We start from the raw sequence: 21,560 nt of genomic DNA on the forward strand, positions 1-21,560 counted from the left end.
AAATGCAAGCTGCATCAGAGGAAAAGAGGAGAAATAAAAATCTGATTGCAGGATGCAAAAGAATTTTACCAAACTGCATGGTTCATTTCCTGTGGAGTGAGCAAGTAAGGTGGAGTTTCTCTGATTATTTTGGAATCCAAATGAAAAGGGAAAAAGAACAATGTGGAGAAGCTCTGTTGACTTGTGGCTTTAAGTCTTAAGAGCATGATGGGGGAGTGGGTGGCAAAGATAGGTGAAATTTTTTTTTTTTTTTTTTTTTGAGACGGAGTCTCGCTCTGTCACCCAGGCTGGAGTGCAGCGTTGCGATCTCCGCTCGCTGCAAGCTCCGCCTCCCGGGCTCACGCCATTCTCCTGCCTCAGCCTCCGGAGTAGCTGGGACTACAGGCGCCCGCCACCACGCCCAGAGAATTTTTTGTATTTTTAGTAGAGACGGGGTTTCACCGTGTTAGCCAAGTTTTTTTTTTTTTTTTACCTCTGTAGTGGCCTTTCCTTTGTAGCTGGCATCAAGGTCCTTACAGAGGGGCTGAGTGCCTCTCCTCTTTTGCAGTGTTTTTCCTGATTTCCAGATTGGCTGGTATGTGGGCGTAGGGAGGGCACAAATAGGTGGAGGTAGGGAGAGCTTTTGCTTATAAGGATTTAGCACCACTGAACACCTAACAAATCACTCTGCCAGTATTATTATTTCCTTTGCACAGTTCCCTAGCCCCAAGGGAAAAGGTTTTACCAGCACTTAAAACAAGAATCTGAAACTGTAGAAATCTGGGGGAGTCAAAACCAAATCAAGAGGTGCTGACGTTTGCTCTCTTTGATGAGCTACTAAAGTGATAGGAACATGTACAGAACAGTCCTCCCCACCCACCACTCGCTCTTGTCTTCACACATTCCCGTCCCTTCCTTCCTTCCCAGAACTGGGCTGGCTTGTACAGCGATAGATATTAATATCTCTGGAGTTTCAGATTGCAAGACCTTCTTGTGGTTGAGTATGGGCTGATGACGATCTAGAGGGAGTTTTTAGGCACATGTGAAGCTTTCCTCTGTAGGCAGCCATTTATGGAACTGAAGTGTGATAGGAAGCTGGGTGGACCGGCTGACATGGTAAGTGCAGATGCAGGATCCCAGAGATTATCAAGCAGCTGGAATGAGAGGTTGAATCAAAAGCGCAACTAATTGCAATGACTATCAAGTCGTATATTTAGTATATTTGGTATCCTTTTAACGTAATCTTTTCTAACTCTTTCCTTACATCCATATCTGAGGGTAGGGGCACCAGGTAAAAAGCCATGAGAACAGTGAGACTCCAGCTCAGGGAATATTTGAGCCTTGTTTCCTACTAGCCACTGGAAAATCTTGTCATGCTTCTCCTCCTCTAGCTCCTGACTCTTTTAGCCGGATCTTGCATTGTCCTTTTTATTGAACTCTGTTTTAATTTGGAAGCCTGCTAATGGAGGCCTGGGAGCCTCTTGGGCCCTTTTCTCTGGGGTCACTATGCTTTCACTGTAGACTTCTCCCTCTCTGTCACTGTATTACTTCCCTCACCTTCCAGCTGGGCCACAGGGACACCAACAGTGGATCTTCTGCTCTACAGAGAAAGACTGGATGGAGGAGAGGTTTAAATTCTTTTTTTGAGTTAAGGTTGGTTCCCCAATTTTATAAAACTGGATTAAGTTGAGGATTCTGGGAAGATGGTAGAGCAGGAAGCACCAGGAATCTGTCTTCCTACCTAGACAACAACTGCACTGGCAAAACCTGTCTGATCTAGAATCTATTTGAAGGCTTACAACTTCCAGGGGAAGGTTTGGATGACAAACTGTGGGTAAGTTCAGCTTTTAGCAGAGTAGCAGCTACCCATCTCCCATGCCCCACCCCAAGGGCAAGCAACACATCCATACCCATTGTGGGAGCCGGGTAAGCCTCAAAGCCCTGTCCTTCATAAATTGGGGATCTATGATCTGATCCATGATTGCTATTTTTGATCTTGGAGATGCAGACACATAGGTAGGCAGCCATTGTTACACCCTCCCCACACCATTGCAAGGCTCTCCCCCAAAGCTGAATTAACTTTCAGAGGATTTAAAGGTCAGCACTCTTTTGATATTCTACCCCCAATCTCCTATCCCTTCATTGTAATCTGGTTTTGGGAGCCAGATATTTAAAATCTAAGACATTCAAAAGTAACCATATATACAGAGAAATTCAGAGAGTTACTGTGCATGCCCAGGGACAGTAGACCCTTTTGTGCATGCAGGCTCAAAAGACCTGAGAAGACGCTAACACCTCAGGCTCATCCCTCGCAGACAGTCTATAACAATCAAAAATAAAAAAACAAACCCCAAATTAGCAAACCCTGGGGAAGGAGGAGAAACTTCTTTTCCGAATTACTTCATTATAATCCAGATACTCAATTTTCAACAAGAAACATCACCAAGCATATTAAAAAATGGTAAAATGTGGCCCCCATTAAAAAAACAGAAACCCTAAGAAAATCCAGATGGTGAACTTGCTAGACAAATACTTTAAAGCAACTCTCATAAAGATGCTCAAGGACTTAAAAGATCTAGAAAAAGTAAACACAACAATGTATGAACAGAATGAAAATATTGATAAATAGAAAATGTAAAAAAATAAACTAAAAAGAAATTTTGGAGCTAAAAAGTATCGTAACTGAAATGAAAATATTTTAATTTTTTAAAAACTTTTATTTTAGGTTCAGGGGTACTTGTGCAAGTTTGTTATATAGGTAAATCTGTGTCATTGGGGTTTGTTGTACAGATTATTTTACCACCCAGGTAATAAAGCTAGTACAAAATAGTTATTTGTTTCTGCTCCTCTCCCTCTTCCCATCCTCCACTCTCAGGTAGTCCCCAGTGTCCGATGTTCCCCTTTTGTGTGTCCATGTGTTCTCATAATTTAGCTCCCACTTATAAGTGAGAACATGCAGTATTTGAGTTCTTGTTCTTATGTTAATTTGCTAAGGACGATGGCCTTTAACTCCACCCATGTTCCTTCGAAGAACATGATCTAGTTCTTTTTTATGGCTGCATAATATTCCACAGTGTATATATACTACATCTTAAAAATCTAATCTACCATTGATAGGCATTTAGATTGATTCCATGTCTTTGCTATTGTGACTAGTACTGCAGTGAACATATATGTGCATGTGTCCTTATGATAGAATGATTTATATTCCTTTGGGTATATACCCAGTAATGGGATTTCTGGGTCAAATGGTATTTCTGTTTTTAGTTCTTTGAGGAATCACCACTCTGCTTTCCACAATAGTTGAACTAATTTGCACTCCCACCAACAGTGTATAAGTTCCTGTTCCTTTGCAACCTCTCCAGCATCTGTTATTTTTTGACTTTTAATAATAACCATTCTGACTGGTGTGAGATGGTACCTTACTGTGGTTTTGATTTGCATTTCTCTAATGATCAGTGATATCGAACTTTTAAAAAATATACTTGTTGGCCGCATGTATGTCTTCTTTAAAAAAGTGTCTGTTCATGTCCTTTGCCCACCTTTTAATGAGGTTGTTTTTTTCTTGTAAATTTGTTTAAGTTCTTCATAGATGCTGGATATTAGACCTTTGTCAGATGCGTAGTTTTGCAAATAATTTCTCCCATTCTGTAGGCTGTCTGTTTATTGATAGTTACTTTTGATGTGCAGAAACTCTTTAGTTTGATTAGATCCCATTTGTCAAGTTTTACTTTTGCTGCAATTGCTTTTGGAGTCTTCATCATGAAATCTTTGCCAGTTCCTATGGCCAAAATACTGTTGCCTAGATTGTTTTCCAGGGTTTTTTTATATATTTGGGTTTTACATTTAAGTCTTTAATCCATCTTAAGTTGGTTTTTGTACATGGTGTAAGCAACGGGTTCAGTTTCAATCTTCTGCATATGGCTAGCCCGTTATCCCAGCACCATTTATTGAATAGGAAGTCCTTTCCCCATTGCTTGTTTTTGTCAGCTTTGTCAAAGATTGGATGAAATAAAAAATTTATTGAAGGGATTCAAAAACAGAGTTGAGCAAGCCTAAGAAACAGTCGAGGAACTTGAAGACCATTGGAAGAAAAGTGAAAAGGTCCTAAGGGACCTGTGGGACACCATCAGACCAGCATACATGTTGTGGAAGTCCTAGAAGGAGAGAAAGAGAAGCAGAGAATATTCAGAGAAAGAATAGCTGAAAACTTTCCAAATTTGATAAAAGACATAAATGTAAACATTTATCAAGCTCAAAAAAGTTCCTAGTAGGAAGTCAAAGAGACCCACACTGAGACACATTATAATCAAACTGTGAGAAGCCAAAGTCCTTCAGAAACATTTGAAACTGTTCTTCAAAAGTGAGAGAGAAATGAAGATGTTTCCAGATAAAAGCTGAGAGAATTCATTACCACTAGACATGTCCCACAAGAAAAACTAAAAGGAGTCCTGTAGGTTGAGATGAAATGTTCTATATGCACTTGAGAATATTCAAGACAGTAACTGGAAGCTCTATGGAGAAATAAAGATCTCAGCAAAGGTAAATATCTGGGCAATTATAAAAGCTAGTATTATCGTAACTTTGGTTTGTAACTCTACTTTTTGTTTTCTACATGATTTAAGAGACTAACATTTTTAAAAATTATTATTCTAAAAGCTAGTATTATGGAAACTTTGATTTGTAACTCTACATTTTGTTTTTTTATATAGTTTATAAAATTGATGCATAAAACAATTATTTATGCTTTTGGACACAAAACGTATAAAGACGTAATTTGTGATCAATAACTGAAAGGATGTGAGGATGGAGCTGTATACGACCAGAGGTTTTGTATGTTAGTAAAGTTAGGCTGATATAAATTCAAATGAGAACATTATAACTTGAGGATGTTAAATGTAATCCCCATAGTAATCATAAAAATGGCTATAGAATATATACAAAAGGAAATTAGAAGGAAATTACAGTGTTTCAATATAAAAATCAACTAAACACAAAAGAAGACAGTAATGCAGGAAATGAGGGTGAAAAAGATAAAAGGTATATAGAAAAATATAGCAAAATGACCAAAATCAGTTTATCGTTATTAGTAAGTGCTTTAAATATAAATAGATTAAACTCTCCAATCAAAAGACAGAGATTGGCAGAATAAATTTAAAAAAATCCCCCACACACATGATCCAACTATATGCTATCATCAAGCAATTCACTTTAGATCCAGAGATATCAATAAGTTAACAGTAAAATGATGGAAAAAGATATTCCATACAACTTGTAACCACAAGAGAGCGGGAGTGGCTATACTAATATCTGGCAAAACTGACTTCAGATTAAAACAATCACAAGGAATAAAGAAGGTCATTATATTTTAATAGAAGTTTCTATACAGCAAAAAGATATAATAATTTTACACCTACTAACAGACCATCAACATATATGAAACAAAAACAGAATTGGAGGGAGAAGTAGATTTACAGTAATGGTTGAAGACTTTAATAGCTCACTGTCAGTAATGGATAGAACAATCAGACAGAAGATGAATAAGAAAATAGAAGACTTGAACAACACAATTAGCCGATTAGATCTAACAGACATATACTGAACACTTTATTCAACAACAGCAGAATTAATGTTCTTCTCAGATTCATATGGAACATTCTTCAGGACAGACCTATGACAGATCAGAAATTAAGTCTCAATAGATTTAAGAAGAGAGATATAATATAAAGTGTCTGCTGTGGTCTGAATATGTTCTCCAGATTTATGTGTTAGGAACTTGGCAGTGTTGAGAAGTGGGGCTTTTGGGAGAACTCTCCCCTCATGAATGGATTAATGCTGTTACAAAAATGGCGTGCAGGAGTGGGTTTTCTTCTGCTCCTATGCTGTGTGAGGACAGTGTTCATCCACCTTTGTGCTTCCCTCTTCCACCATGTTAGAATGTAGCAAGAAGACATTCATAAGATTCTGGCACTTTGATATTGGACTTCCCACCTTCCAAAACTGTTCTTTGTAGATTACTCAGTCTGTGGTATTCTGTTATAGCAGCACAAAGGTATTAAGAGAGGCTCTTCCCTAACTATAGTGGGATGAAGGAAGAAATCAATAACAGAGAAAATTGGAAAATTCATGAATTTGTGGAGAAACACACTTAAACAACCAATGCATCCAAGAAGAAATTACAAGGGAAATTAGAAAATATCTTGGGACAAATGAAAATGAAAACACAACATACCAAAACTTATTGAATGCAGCAAAAACAGTGCTGAGGGGGAAATTTGTAGATATAAACACCTATATTTGAGAAAAATCTCAAATAAACAACTTAAGTGTATAATAGTTTAAGAAAGTAAGAAAAGAACACACTGAACCCAAAGCTAGCAGAAAGAAACAAATAATAAAGATTAGAGCAGAACATTTTTTGTTTAATAATAGAGAAAATTAGCATAACCAAAAGGTGGTTCTTCAAAGGTACCAACAAACTGACAAAACTTTGGCTAGATAAACTAAGAAAAAGAAGACTCAAATTACTAAAATCAGAAATTAAAGGATTATTATTGATGCTACAGAAATTAAAAGGATTATAAGAGAGTACTTTGAATAATTTTAACAGATTGAATAACCTGGAAGAAATTTATAAATTCCTAGAAACACAAAACCTACCAAGACTGAAGCATGAAGAATTAGAAAACCTGAATATACCTATAAGTAGTATGAAGACTGGCTTAGCAATAAAAAATCCCAATAAAGAAAACCCTGGGCCTGATGGCATTACTGGAGAAATGTACCAAACATTTAGAGAAGAACTAATACCAATTCTCAAACTTTTGAAAAATATCATACAGGAGGAATTACATCCTAACTAATTCTATGAGGCCAGCATTGTCCTGATACAAAAGCCAGACAAAAACACTGCAAGAAAAGAAAACTACAAAACAATATCCCTTATGAACATTGACGCAAAATCTTTAATAAAATACTAGCAAACTAAATTTAACAGCATATTAATGAGATTATACACCATGACCAAGTGGAATTTATTCCTGGAATGCAAGGATGGTCCAACATGTGAAAATTGATCAGTGTAATACACCACATTAACGGAATAAAGGCAAAATTACACAGTTATCTCAATTGACGCAGAAAGGGCCTTTAACAAAATATAAAGTGATTTTAAAAACACTCAACAAACTAGGAATATAAGAAAACTACCTCAACATAATAAAAGCCATATATGAAAAAACTCACAGCAAACATCATACTCAATGGTGAAAGACTAAAAGCTTTTCCTCTCAGATCAGAAACAAGGAAAGGATGCCCATGTTTGCCATTTCTATTCAACATAGTACTGGAAGTTCTAGCCAGACCAGTAAGGCAAGAAAAAGAAGTAAAAAGGCATTTAAATTGGAAAGGAAAAAGTAAAAGTATCTCTGTTTACAGATGGCATGATTTTATACATGGAAAACTCTAAAGATTTCACCTAATAAAATTGTTAAAATAATAAATGAATTCAGCAAAGTAGCAGGAAACAAAAATAAACAAAAATCACTTGCATTTCTACACACTAACAATAAACAATCTGAAGAGGAAATTAATAAAATTTCATTTACAATAGCTTCAAAAATTATAAAATGCTTAAGTATTAACCTAGTAAGTAAAAGAGAAACAAAGAAAATTATGAAACATTGCTGAAATAAATTAAAGAATAAACAAATAGAAAGACATTTTACATTCATGGATTGGGAGACTTAAAATTGCTAAGATGTCAATGTTACCCAAAGTGGTATACAAATTCGATGCAATCCCTATCAAAATCCCAATGACTTTTTTTTGGGCAGAAATAGAAAAGTTTATCCTAAAATTTACACGGAATCTTAAGAGACAATAAATAGCTAAAATAATCTTTAAAAAGAAGGTGGGAGGCTTATACTTCCTGATTTCAAAACGTACTAAAAAGCCACAGTAATCAAACCAGAGTGGTGCTGGCATAAAGACAGACATATAGGCCAATGGAACAGAATAGAGAGCCCAAAAATAAATCCTCACATAGATGGCCAAATGAGTTTTGATAAGGATGCCAAGACAATTCAGTGGGGGAAAGGTTAGTATTTTCAACATACAGTCCTGGATAAACTGTATGACTGCATTGCAAAAGAATGAATTTTGACTTTTACATAACACCATATGCAAAAATTAACTCAAAATGGATCAAAAGCCTAAACATAAAATATGACACAGGACAAAGTCTTTATAACACTAGATTTGGCAATTTTTTAGATATAACACCAAAGGCCTAAGCAACAAAACAGAAACAACAACAAATTGATCTTCATAAAAATTAAAAACCTTTGGCCTCAAAAGACTTAACTGACAGAGAAAAAAGGCAACCCACAAAATGAGAGAAAATATTTGCAAAGAATATATCTGATAAGGGATTAATATCCAGAATATAGATAGAACTCAACAATAACAACAAACAACTTGATTAAAAATAGGCAAATGATTTGAATAGACATTGCTTCAAAAACAATATAAACAAATGGTCAGTAAGCGCATGAAAGGATGCTCAACATCACTAATTATTAGAAAAGTAAAAATAAAAAACATAGTGAGATATCACCTTACACCCATTAGGATGACTACTATCAAAAATACAAAAAATATATGTTGATGAAGGTGTGGAGATATTGGAACTTCTGTGCTCTATTGGTCAAAATGTAAAGCTACTGTATGGAAAACAGTATGGTGGTTCCTTAAAAAATTCAAAATAGAATTATGTGATTCAACAATTCTCCTTCTGGATATATAGCCAGAATTGAAAGCAAAATCTTGAAGAGATATCTGTACTCCCATGTTCACAGCAGCATTATTCACAATAGCTAAAATGTGGAAGCAATATGTGTCCATTAACAGATGAATTATTCAGTCTTAAAAAGAAAGGGAATCTTGTTGTATGCTGCAACATGGATGAACCTTGAAGACATATAAAGTGAAATAAACCAGTCATGAAAAGACCAATACTGTGTAATTCCATTTATATGAGGTACCTAAAGTAGTCAAATTCATAGAAAGTAAATTGGTGTTTTCCAGGGACTGGGAGAAAGAGAAATGGGGAGTTATTGTTTAATGGGTACAGAGTATCAGCTTTGCAAGATAAAAAGACCTCTGGAGATGGATGGCAGTGATGGTTACACAAAACTGTGAATGTACTTAATGCTGCTGAACTGTACACTTAAAAATGATTAAGATGAAAAATTTTGTATGTGTTTTTTACCACAATAAAAATGCTTGATTTGAACACACACACACACACACACACACACACACACACACACCCTATCCCTTACCCCCCTTGGCTCTTTTTTCGCTTCCATCAGAAAGATTTTTATTCAGTTATGTTTCAAATTTGAAAATGCTTTTAATGGGGTTTTTCTTTATGGCTTCTAAGGAGAAGCTGAGTAATCACTAGGCTGGTCAGTATGTACATTTCTACATTCATTTAATTTCTATTTGTTGAATGTTCACTATGTGCAAGCCTCTCTTTAAAAATATATTTGAGAGATTGAACTAACTGCCCTTCAAAATCTCTTACAAACTCAAGTTTCTACGATTCTGTGTGTTCTGCCTTCTAGTACTAGTTATCTGTGTAACCCAAGGTAAGTCACTTAACTTCTCTAGAACTCAATTGTCTCAGTTGTTTTTTTCTAGTTCCAAAATTCTACAGATTTTCAAAGCATAAGGATGATAATGGCACATTACTTTCTTCACTGGACCATTTATTTCTTGAGTAGAAAGGTTCCAACCAAGATATTAACTCTACAGAGAATAGAGTACAAGTTAATTTAAAAAAAAAAAGCTAATATGAAAGAAAAGCTAATATAAATTAGTGAGAAATTGAGTTTCAGAATTTTTTAAAATAAATACACTCTCAAGAACATAACTTGTTTTTAGAAAAGATAACAGAGTGTTTTCAATTAACAGGAATGACCAAGGCAAAACCTCCGTCTACTTGCATCAGAATGGAGATGCAGATGCAGATGATGAATTAAAGGGACTCAAGGAAGGTCACTATTCCGCCTTGAATTTGTTTTCATGGTTCTCTGAGAAGCGTCTAGAGGTGAGAAAGTCAATTTAACTGATTATTTTCTAAAAATAGAATAAACAGAAAATTTTGTTTAAAAAAATATTTTCTTAGCATAGTTAAGTACAACATTTTCTATAGTTATCCACAGTACTTTAAGAAATTTACAATGTACTGCTAGAAATTTGAGTGAAACTTAGGAATTTTATGTGCTTTGGATGAAAGATGACAGCAAAAAATTATACAATTTTAGTTCATTTGCATTAAAATATTCTTACAGCAGAGCATGGAATCCAATAAAACAACCCAGGGAAAATCATTCTAATTTTAGGAGAAAAATTAACACTTACCTACCCTACAACCTCACAATTAAAATCTGGTGGAATTCTATAACCTTCCACTTGGTTTGCCTCTTGTGTGGTGGGAAAGTGAGAGGGAGCTTTTATTGACTCCTTTGAGAGAATGAAGAGGAAAGAAGATAACACTGTTGAAGAATCTTCTATAATCTAGATGTCAGAAGAAGCCACCCACTCTTTGATTCTAAGATTGCCTTGCTCCATCCCCCATTCTATGTTCTGTTCTGTTGGGTTGTTTTTTTCCCTGAACATTTCTACAAATAGTTTCTTCTAGTATTTGTGGAATACCTCATTCTATAACTAATGGCTATTTGTTTATCTCCAATCCAGCATTGACCTAAAGTTCAGACATGACTCTTTCTTTCTTCCAAAATTCACTTGTGAGAGTATTTTAGTCCATTTCTCCTGCTATAACAAAATACCATAGACAGGGTGAGTTATAAACAACAGAAATGTCTCACAGTTCTGAAGGGTGGCTACTCCGAGATCAATGTGCTGGCAGATTTGATGTCTGGTGAGAGCTGCTTTCTGCTTCCAAGAGGGCACCTTGTTGCTGTGTCCTCACAAGGTGGAAGAGTGGAAAGGCAAAAAAAAAAAAAAAAAAAAAAAAGACAAATGTTCTCTGCAGCCTCTTTTTTAAGGACATTAATCACCTCCCAAAGGCCCTGCCTTGTAACTCCATTGCCTTGGTGATAGGTTTCAATATTTGAAGTTTGAAAGTACACATGCATTCAAACCATAACAACCAGTCAACAAGAAGCAACTTGCACAAGCAAATATCTACAACTATGTGTGGCAGATTTTACTGGATGTTGAGGTAATCATGTACTCATGTTGCAGCATTGTTTAGAAAATATTCTAATATTGAATATTAGCTTTTCTGGTCCTCTGAAAGTCCCTTCTCCATTTCCACCAACTTAGATTTCAGAGTCTCATGACATTGTTCAGCTTTCTCTCCTACTGCTTCTCTGTCTCCCAGTTGTGATAATAAAAAAAAATCCTTATTATGAAGAGCATTTTAGCTCTAGCACTTACCACCTCCTCCCTCATTCACACTTTGCACAGCTTAAGATTTATTAATGTGCTTTGCTAAAAAAAAGCTTCATGTATTTCAAGTGTTACCCTTTCTTCTCTACCCTGCCCCCCTTACTTTCTACAGAAGCAGGGAGAGGAATATGAAGCTTTATTTCCCCAGAGGCAACACTTAGAATACATAAGACTTAGAAGAGTTAAAAGAGCAACATGTATCCTCTCATGCCCTCAGAAGACGTAAGTGTAGTTGACAATCCCAGCACTTTGGGAGACCGAGGTGGGTGGATCACCTGAGGTCAGGAGTTCGAGACCAGCCTGACCAACACGGTGAAGTCCCGTCTCTACTAAAAATACAAAAATTAGCTGGGTGTGGTGGCAGCCACCTGTAATTCCAGCTACTTGGGAGGCTGAGGCAGGAGAATCACTTGAACCTGGGAAGCGGAGGTTGCAGTGAGCCGAGATCATGCCATTGCACTCCAGCCTGGGCAACAAGAGTGAAACTCCATCTCAAAAAAAAAAAAAAAGAAAGTTAAAAAAAAAGAAAAAAGGGACTCACAAGACTGGGTTCTTATTCTAGCTCTGTCACTAGTTAATTGTGTGATCTTGGGAAAGTACCTCATGGTACCTGAGAAATAATCTCTAAATTTCTTGCCAATTCTATGAGTCTGTGATTTGAGAGTCCCTCTGGTGCCTAGTTCTTCTATAAATGTAGTCAAGGTTGAGATTTCTCCCTTCACAGGTAGGTGAACTTTCCCCTACCCTGGGCTGTGCCCCAACATCTCCCTGGCCAGCCATCTGCTCAATGCCCTTTGTCAGGAGCAATAGAGGTTTTACAGACAGGCCAAGCTTTGGGGCCAGATACAGGCATATATCCTGTTTTTTTTTTTTTCAACTCAGAACCTAGGTTGTGCTGTTTACTCAGTGAACCTGGCTTATTTGTGAACTGAAACTGTGCATAATGATATCTACCTTAGAAGATTGTGTAAAACAGTGATGCACATGAAGCACTAAAGTGAAGTGCCTAGCACATCATAAGTGCCCATGAATGGAACATGATCATGTCTGTATAAGGGGGAAAGGTGAGTGTCATGGCAAGCACGTGACATGCTCTTTCTGGGTCTGCTGACACACTTGCATGTATATGGTAGAATGAACTCAGCTTACTGTAGGGACAGCTCCCAAACTTTAGTTTTACTGAGTAGAAAATAAAAGTTAAGAGAGAGAGCTGAATGGTTCTAGGCAGCAATTTATTTTAGGCTACGATGAGGAAGGGAAAGGTAGATTGATTAAAGAGATGGGAAGAGAGAGGACTACGAATAGAAAAAATAAACATGTCCAAGGGGATGATTCAGTTTCTGCAGTATGATGACTGACAGGCATCCTTTGCCTTTGTTCTCCATGAATCATATATAAATATATAGATATATACACACACACATATGAAATATATCTATTATATGTCTGTTATATAATATAACCCAATATATTTATATATTATATATTTATATATTATTTATATATCATATTTATATATTATAGATATTTATATAATTATAAATATATATCATATAATATATAACATATGTGTTAATAAATTATATCTGATATATAATATATACCTACTATATATCTATATTATATATTAGATATAATATATAATTATATATTACAAATTATAGTATATATAATATAATATATTATATTATATAATATATAAACAATTATGTATCATAATATATAATATCTATTATATATAGATAATATATAATACATAAAATACCTATCATATAATAGGTGTTATATATATTTTTATATAATTGTAATATATAAGATACAGAATTATAAAGACATAAGATTATTGTAACCTAATATACGTGGCATTGTGGAGTCAGATCTATCTCTGGCACTTGTCAAAGTGTGAAGTCCTGCTTCAGTGTGCACATAGGTGTAAGGACAGAGACCTCATAAAGAAATTCACTGAGGATGCATATTCTGAAGATTTAAGGTGGATTAAAATGGTAGGTAGTGACTCAGCCCTTGGGATTGATACTCAAATACTTTATCATCCACATCTATCTGTTTTCCACATCTATTCTCCTGAAGCTCAAATCTGGCTAGAGCCTACATATCTGTGAAAAATGGGACAAGTTTGCTGTTATCTTGGACCTTGGTCTATCTGTTCCGCATCTAGCAGGAATATAATTTACTTACATGAATGACTAGCTTCTGAAGAGATCTTGCAAGTGTCATGGAATAGTGGCCTCTACTGTTCATGAGGGAAACAGGCTACCGTGGTCAAATCGTAAGGCAAGACACTGCTTCAAAGGCCAATGCAGGCTGCTCCGTTGTCTGTAATGATTAAGACACTGTTGGGAAGGCCAGCTGCTGGCATCTATAGCCAGTCTCTGCTGTAAATATTCATCAGGAGAAGCAAGCCAGCCAGCCAACAGCCGTTTATCTCCCCTACAATAGTTCCATCAGGCTGTGACCTCATGCTACATAAAAATGTTACCTTCCCAGGTCTGCACTGTAAACACAGAAAAGCAGCTATTAGTTTTGCTCATTATCAGAAATGTATTTTGTTTTTTATATTTTCAGAGACAGGGTCCTGCCATGTTTCCCTGGCTAGCCTTGAAATCCTGGGCTCAAGTGATCCTCCCAAGCCCAGTCTCCTGAGTAGCTGAGGCTACATGCGCTTGTCACTGTGCCCAGCTAGAAAGGTTTTTTTAAAGCAATGATTTTAACCATTGAGTGTTGCCTTTAAGACCTCTGTTTCTGTTTTTGATTATTATAAAATCAAAAATTTTAAATCATTTTAAGGAAGCACAGTTAATAGCTACAGTAAAATAAAAGCACGTAAAGTGGCAGCTGTTCACTGTCAAAAGTTTACACTGGCGAGGAATCTTTCTTTCTCCCTTTCTTATCTTTTAAAATAAAACCATTTAAAATACCACTGAATCTCCTTCTACAGTAATACTGTTACATGGCAAAACTATTTTGCTGGCTTGCTCCGCCTTCTGGGAGCAGTTTTTTTTTTTTTTTTTTGCTGGCTTTCTTTACCTTCTGGGCAGACATTTGTACTTTGTATTCTCACCCTCAGCAACTATATTCTGGGTATGATTCCAAAGAATGCAGTCAACATTTACCTTCACTTTAAACAACAAAAGGGAAAATGTTGTAGATTTTAAGCTGGCAGTGGAGATTTGAATCCTCTACAATAACTTTTGAACTGTTTTCTCAGCATTATTCTGCTTAGCTACAGCAGAGAAAATAGAGTGATGAATAATGAAATATTCATGAAAGAAAAATTTTTAAAAAAGTTTTCTTAAAATAAATTGATTCTAAAACCACAATGTGTGAAAGTACTTTTTTATGATGCCAACTTTCAGATTCATGGGTTTAGAGGGTGTGGATTTGTTGCGTTATCATGTGGCAGGGTGCTGGTAAATGGGAGCCTACCACATTTTGACAAGAATGAAGTCCAGTTTGATGTAGCACTGGCCACCCAGTTGGGAACAAACTGCCAGGTTCCACTGAATCTTAGAGTTCCACTGCCATTCAGTGTAGAAAGAAACTTGATTTTTTTTTTTTTTTTTTTTTTGCCAAGATGGCTGACTAGAAGCAGCTGGTGTGCGCCACTCTCACAGGGAGGAGAGAGTGGCGAATAAACATTAGCTCTTCAACTGGATCATCCAGGTGGACAAGTTGGGATTCACTGGGGAAGCAACGCAACTCATGGAGAAGGGAGAAGAGGGAGACGGGACAGCTACCCACCCAGGATCGGACGGAGCCAGGAGAGTCTCCCCACTGCCGGGAAACGGGCCTCCGGACTGACATGAAGAGCTGCTTAGAGCCTGCGCAGAGCCACCACTCAGGCGCACGTGGCTTCCTGAGGACCTTAGACCCCTGGGCACCCTGGCACCAGCTATTGCAGCTCTGGTGATGGCGGCAGCGAGACTCCTTCACACGTCCCTGGGATAGAGGCCGAATCGACAGGGCCGAGGAGTGGACGGACCGCAGGCCTTACCTCCACTGTACCCCACCAGAGTAGGCCCACTGGCCTAGGACCCTAGTGCAGCCCCCAGTACCGCCTGAACTCTCTGGCCTCTGCACTTCCTTGGGATGGAGTTTCCAGTGGTGGCAGGCAGGCCCCTTAGTTTTCCGGCTCTGCAGCTCCCAGCTCCCGCTGCCCTCAGACTCAGGAGGGAGCAAAGCAATTAAAGACTAACACAGCCTCCAGCACAGTGCAGCTGTCTTATGAAAAAGCGGCCAGACTGTTTTCCATGTGAGTCACTGCCCCCACTTACCCTCAGTGGGCAGGGCCTCCCAACATGGGACCCCAGCCACCTCACCCCTCCTGGGGTGCTGGTAGCAGCTCTGCACTGCCTTGTGATGGAGCTCCCAGTGGTGGCAGACAGGCCTGTCATTTTGGCTGCTCTGGAGCTCCTGCCCTTGCTGCCCTCAGGCTTCGGAGAGAGTGAAAAGACGAAGGACTAATGCAGCCCTCCACCGAGCACAGCCACCTTAAAGAAAAGTGGCCACTCTGTTTTCCTCATGGTTCGTTGTCCCTGCTACTCCTTACTGGGCAGGGCCTCATAACCTGGGTCCCCACTCACCCCATCCCCACTTGGGTGCTCAGGCAGGTTCTAAACCCACAGTGTGTGAAAGTACTTTTTTATGATGCCAATTTTCAGTTTCATGGGTTTAGAGGGTGTGGATTTCTTGATCTGTCATGTGGCAGGGTGCTGGTAAATGGGAGCCTACCACATTCTGCCAAGAATGAAGTCCAGTTTCATGTAGCATTGGCAGCCTTGCACTGCGCTGGGACAGAACTCCCAGCAATAGTGGGCAGACCTGCTATTTTTGTTCTCTACAGCTCCTGCTCCTGCTGCCCTCAGGCTTGGGAGGGAGCAAAAAGACTAAGAACTAAGGAGGACCTCCAGCACAGCACTGCTGCCTTATGGAAAAGCAACCAGACTGTGTTCCAGGCAGGTCCTGTTACTCCTCACTGGGCGGGGCCTTTGACATAGTTAGGATCTGTGTCCCTTCCCAAATCTCATGTTAAATTGTAATCCCCGGTATTGGAGGTGGGGCCTGGTGGGAGGTGATTGGATCATGGGGAGGTGGGGCCTGGTGGGAGGTGATTGGATCATGGGGGTGGATTTCCCCCTTGGTACTCTGTCATGATAGTGAGTTCTCACTAGATCTGGCTTTTAAAAAGTGTGTGGCACTGCCCCTCGACCCACCCTGGTCCTGCTCCTGCCATTAAGATGCCTGCTCCTGCTTTGCCTTCCACCATGAGTCAAAGCGCCCTGAGGCCTCCCCGGAAGCAGATGCTGCCATGCTTCCTGTACAGCCGGCAGAACCGTGACCCAGTTAAACCTCTTTTCTTTATAAATTACCTACTATCAGGTATTTATTTATAACAGTACAAGAATGGACTAATACAGCCTCTCACACAGGGCACCCCAGCACAACCACCTCGCCTGTGCCTGAACACATCAATCGGTGGTGGCTCTTCATTTCCCCGGGAAGGAAATCCCAGAGATAACCCTCAGACCCTCTCGCATTGCGGCTCTGGTGCTACCACCCTTACTACCCTTGGGCAGGGGGAGGAACAAAGGGCCTGGTCACATTGCTGGCACCTCCAGCATGTCACAGCCACCCTATGGAGAGGAGCTCAGACTCTTTTTCCTGTGAGCCCCCACTCCCTAGTCTTCACCAGGCAGGGTCCTCGGCTGGGGGCCACGGAGCAGCTGCCCCACCCCCCGGCTGAGCATTCCCACTGGTAGTAGCTCTGGGTTTCCCTAGGACTGAGCTCCGGGTGGCAACTGACAATCTCTCTGCCATTGCCACTGCAGCAGTTTTGCCCTTGTTCCTCTTGGACTGAAGAAGGAACAAAGAGTCTGAGGGCTTTATTTGTGCTCCAGCACGCAACAGTAACCATAAGGAAAGGAGCTCATTCTCTCATCCCTGTGAGCCCTGACACCCTGCTCTTTACGAAGCAGGGGCCCTGGCTCAGGCCCACAGTACAGTTGACCCAACCCCTGCCTTAACATTCCCGTTGGCAGTGGCTGTGTTTCTCTGGGGTGGAGCTCCCAGAGGCAACTGAGAGCACCTCTGCCACTGCTACTGCCACTGTAGGGGTACTGCCCTTGCTGACTTCAGACTGGGAAGGAACAAAGACCCTGAGTGCCTTACACCTCTAGCATGCTGCAGCTGCCATAAGGAGAAGAGGCCAGTCTGTCTTCCCCATGAACTCCCTGCCCCCACTATTTGTTGCCAGACAGGGCCCCCAGGTTAAGCCCACACAGCTGCTCCACTCCAGGCCAATCGCCCAGATTGGTAAGGGCCCTGCATTTCTCTGAGGGTAGAGCCGTAAGAGACAACTGAAAGACCTTTTGCCATTGCCACTGCCGAAGTCCCTGCCCCTGCTGCCCCCAAGCCAGGCAGGCAACATGAAGGCTGAGCTTGCCCCAGGGCTGTGGATGTGCAACCCAGGAGTGCCAAACTGAGATCTGCAGTCAACATTTGAGTGGGAGAGAAGTCCACACTCTCAAAGCACTGAGATGGAGCATGGCTGCAAACACAAGGAAATACAGAAAAGCCACGTGGCTGAGCAACAGCCCATCTACTGGCTATTACACTTAAGTGCCATCTACTGGATCACAACCCAAACTTCAAAAATACTTTGCTAATATACACCCCATGAAATCAAGGACAAGAATTAAGCTACAAAAGACCCTGCACGAAGCCTCAGCCTGCTGAAAACATCCAGAAATGAAGACAACAGACTATACTCAAATTACACCACAATTAAAGGAACACTAACCCAAACAAATAAGAACCAGCACAAGAACTCTGGCCGCTCAAAAAGCCAGAGTGTCTTCTTACCTCCAAACAACTGCACTAGTTCCCCAAAAATGGTTCTTCACCAGGCTGAAATGGCTGAAATGACAGAAATAGAATTCAGAATATGGATAGGAACAAAGATCATCAATATTCAGGAGAAAGTTGAAACCCAATCCGAGGAATCTAAGGAATACAATAAAATGATAGAGGAGATAAAAGGCAAAATGGTCATTTTAAGAAAGAACCAGGCTGGATGCAGTGGCTCATGCCTGTAATCCCAGCACTTTGGGAGGCCAAGGTGGGCAGGTCACTTTAAGACAGGAGTTTGAGACCAGGCTGGTCAACATAGTGAAACCCTGTCTCTATTAAAAATGGGCAAGGTGGCAGGCACTGTAATCCCAGCTACTCGGGAGGCTGAGGCAGAGGAATTCTTTGAACCTGGGAGGCGGAGGTTGTAATGAGCCGAGATTGTGCCATTGCCTGGGCGACAGAGTGAGACTCTGTCAAAAAAAAAAAAAAAAAAAAAGAAAGAAAGAAACCAAACTGATCTGATAGAGCTGAAAAACTCACTTCAAGAATTTCATAGTACAAGTATTAACAGCAGGATCAACCAAGCTGAGGAAAGAATTTCAGAGCTCAAAAACCAGTTCTCTGAAGTAACTCAATCAGACAAAAGTAAAGAAGAAACAAAAAAGAATTGACAAAACTTCTGAGATACATGGGATTATGAAAAGAGACCAAACCTGTGACTCATTGGCTAGGACCTGAAAGAGAGGGAGAGAAAGCAAGCAACTTAGAAAACATAGTTACAGACATCATCCACGAAAATTTCCCTAACCTTGTTAGAGAGGCCAACATTCAAATTCAAGAAATACAGAGAACCCCTGCAAGATACTGTACAAGATGACTATCCCCGAGACACACAGTAATCAGATTTCCAAGTCTGAAATGAAAGACAAGATTTTAAAGGCATCTAGAAAGAAGGAGCAGATCACTAAAAAGGGAACTGTACCAGACTAACGTGAGGCAAAAATAAGATCCTTTTTTTTTTTTTTTTAAGATGGAGTCTTGCTCTGTCACCCAGGCTGGAGTGCGGTGGTGCGATCTTGGCTCACTACAACTTCCACCTCGCGGGTTCAAGTAATTATCCTGCCTCGGTGTCCCGAGTAGCTGAGATTACAGGTGTGCACCACCATGCCTGGCTAATTTTTGTATTACTGGTAGACACAGGGTTTCACCATGTTGGCCAGGCTAGTCTCAAACTCCTGACCTCAGGTGATCCACCCACCTTGGTCTCCCAAAGTGCTGGGATTGCAGGCGTGAGCCCCCATGCCTGACCAAGATATTTTTCAGACAAGCAAATGCTAAGGGAATTCTTACCAGTAGACTGTCTTACAAGAGGTCCTTAAGGGAGTGCTAAATATAGAAAGGAAAGACTAATATTGTCCACCGCAAAAACACACTTAAGTACATAGACCATTAACACTATAAAGCAGTATAGCAATCAAGTCTGAATAATAACCAGCTAAAATCAAACCTCAACTGATCAATATTAACCTTGAATGTAAATTGGCTAAATGCCCCAATTAAAAGGCAAAGAATGGCAAGCTGAATAAAGAAAGCAAGACCCAACTCTATGCTGTCTTCAAGAGAATCATCTGACATGTAATGACACCCATAGACTTAAAGTAAAGGGATGGAGAAAAATCTACCAAGTAAATGGAAAACAGGAAAAAGCAGGGGTTGCTGTTCTGATTTCAGACAAAACAGACTTTAAACCAATGGTAATCAAAAAAGACGCAGAAGGACATTATATAATGGTAAAGAGTTTAATTCAACAAGAAGATCTGACTGTCCTAAATATATATGCATGCAACACAGGAACACCCAGATTTATAAAGCAATTTCTTAAAGACCTACAAAGAGGCTTAGATAACCAAACAGTAATAGTGGGAGACTTCAACACCGCACTGACAGTATTAGATAATTGAGGCAGAAAACTAACAAAGATATTTGGGACCTGAACTCAACACTTGACAAAATGGGCCTAACATACACCTACAGAACTCTCTATCCAAAAACAACAGAATATTCATTTTTCTCCTTTGCATGGGCACATACACCAAAATCGACCACACAACTGGCCATAAAACAATCCTCAGCAAATTAAAAAAATCCAAATTATACCAAATACACTCTTGGATCACAGTACAATAAAAATAGAAATCAATACTAAGAAAACTGCTCAAAAGCACACAGTTACATGGAAATTAAACAACCTGCTCCTAAGTAACTTTTGCGTAAACAATGAAACTAAGGTAGACATCAAGAAATACTTTGAAACTAATGAGGACAAAGATACAACATACCAGAAGCTCTGGGACACAGCTATAGCAGTGTTAAGAGAAAAATTTATAGCATTAAATGCCCACATCAAATAGAAAGATCTTAAATTAGCAACTAACATAACACCTAGAGTAAATAGAGAAACAAGAGCAAACCAACCCCAGAGCTAGCAGAAGACAAGAAATAACCAAAATCAGAGGCAAACTGAAGGAAATTGAGATGTGAAAAACCATACAAAAGATCGACACATCAGGAGTTGGTTTTTTGAAAGAACAAATAAGATTAGTAGATCACTAGCTAGACAAATAAAGAAAAAAAGAGAGAAGATCCAAGTAAACACAATCAGAAATAACAAAGAGGACATTACCACCAACCCACAGAAATACAAACAATGCTCAGAGACTACTACTAATACCTTTAAGCACAAAAACTAGAAAACCTAGAATAAATGGATAAATTCTTGGAAACCTACACCTCCCAAGTTTGAACCAGGAAGAAATGGAATCCCTGAACAAACCAATAATGAGTTCTGAAATTGAATCAGTAATCAAAAGCCTACCAATCATAAAAAGCCCAGGATCAGATGAAGTCACAACTAAATTCTATCACATGTATAAAGGAAAGCTGGTACCATTCCTATTGAAACTATTTCAAAAAATTGAGGAGGAGGGACTCCTCCCTAACTCATTATATGAGGCCAGCATCTTCCTGATACCAAAACGTGGCAGAGACAGAACAAAAGGAAAGCCTCAGGACAATATTCTTGATAAATAAAAACATAGATGCAAAATTCCTCAACAAAATATCAGCAAGCAAAATCCAGCAAGACATCAAAAAATTAATCCACCACAATCAAGTAGGATTTATCTCTGGGATGCAAGGTTTGTTCAACATACATGAAGCAATAAATGTGATTC

The 21,560-nt window shown here is 39.2% G+C and overlaps 1 protein-coding gene across 1 annotated transcript in view; it reads right to left on the minus strand.

The window, feature by feature from the left end:
- Positions 1-663: 663 nt before the first annotated feature.
- TMCO5A (transmembrane and coiled-coil domains 5A) overlaps positions 664-21,560 on the minus strand; it is a 61,746-nt gene continuing 40,849 nt past the window's right edge. Inside the window, exons 13-14 of the mRNA XM_030813809.1 lie at positions 2,215-2,299; positions 664-1,133 (exon numbers count right to left, since the gene is read on the minus strand). Coding sequence (XP_030669669.1) covers positions 2,282-2,299 — 18 coding nt within the window. The 3' untranslated portion in view covers positions 664-1,133; positions 2,215-2,281. The remainder of the gene's footprint in view (positions 1,134-2,214; positions 2,300-21,560) is intronic.

This window comes from Nomascus leucogenys, chromosome 6 (assembly GCF_006542625.1).
Source record: "Nomascus leucogenys isolate Asia chromosome 6, Asia_NLE_v1, whole genome shotgun sequence".
Classification (NCBI taxonomy): Eukaryota; Metazoa; Chordata; class Mammalia; order Primates; family Hylobatidae; genus Nomascus; species Nomascus leucogenys.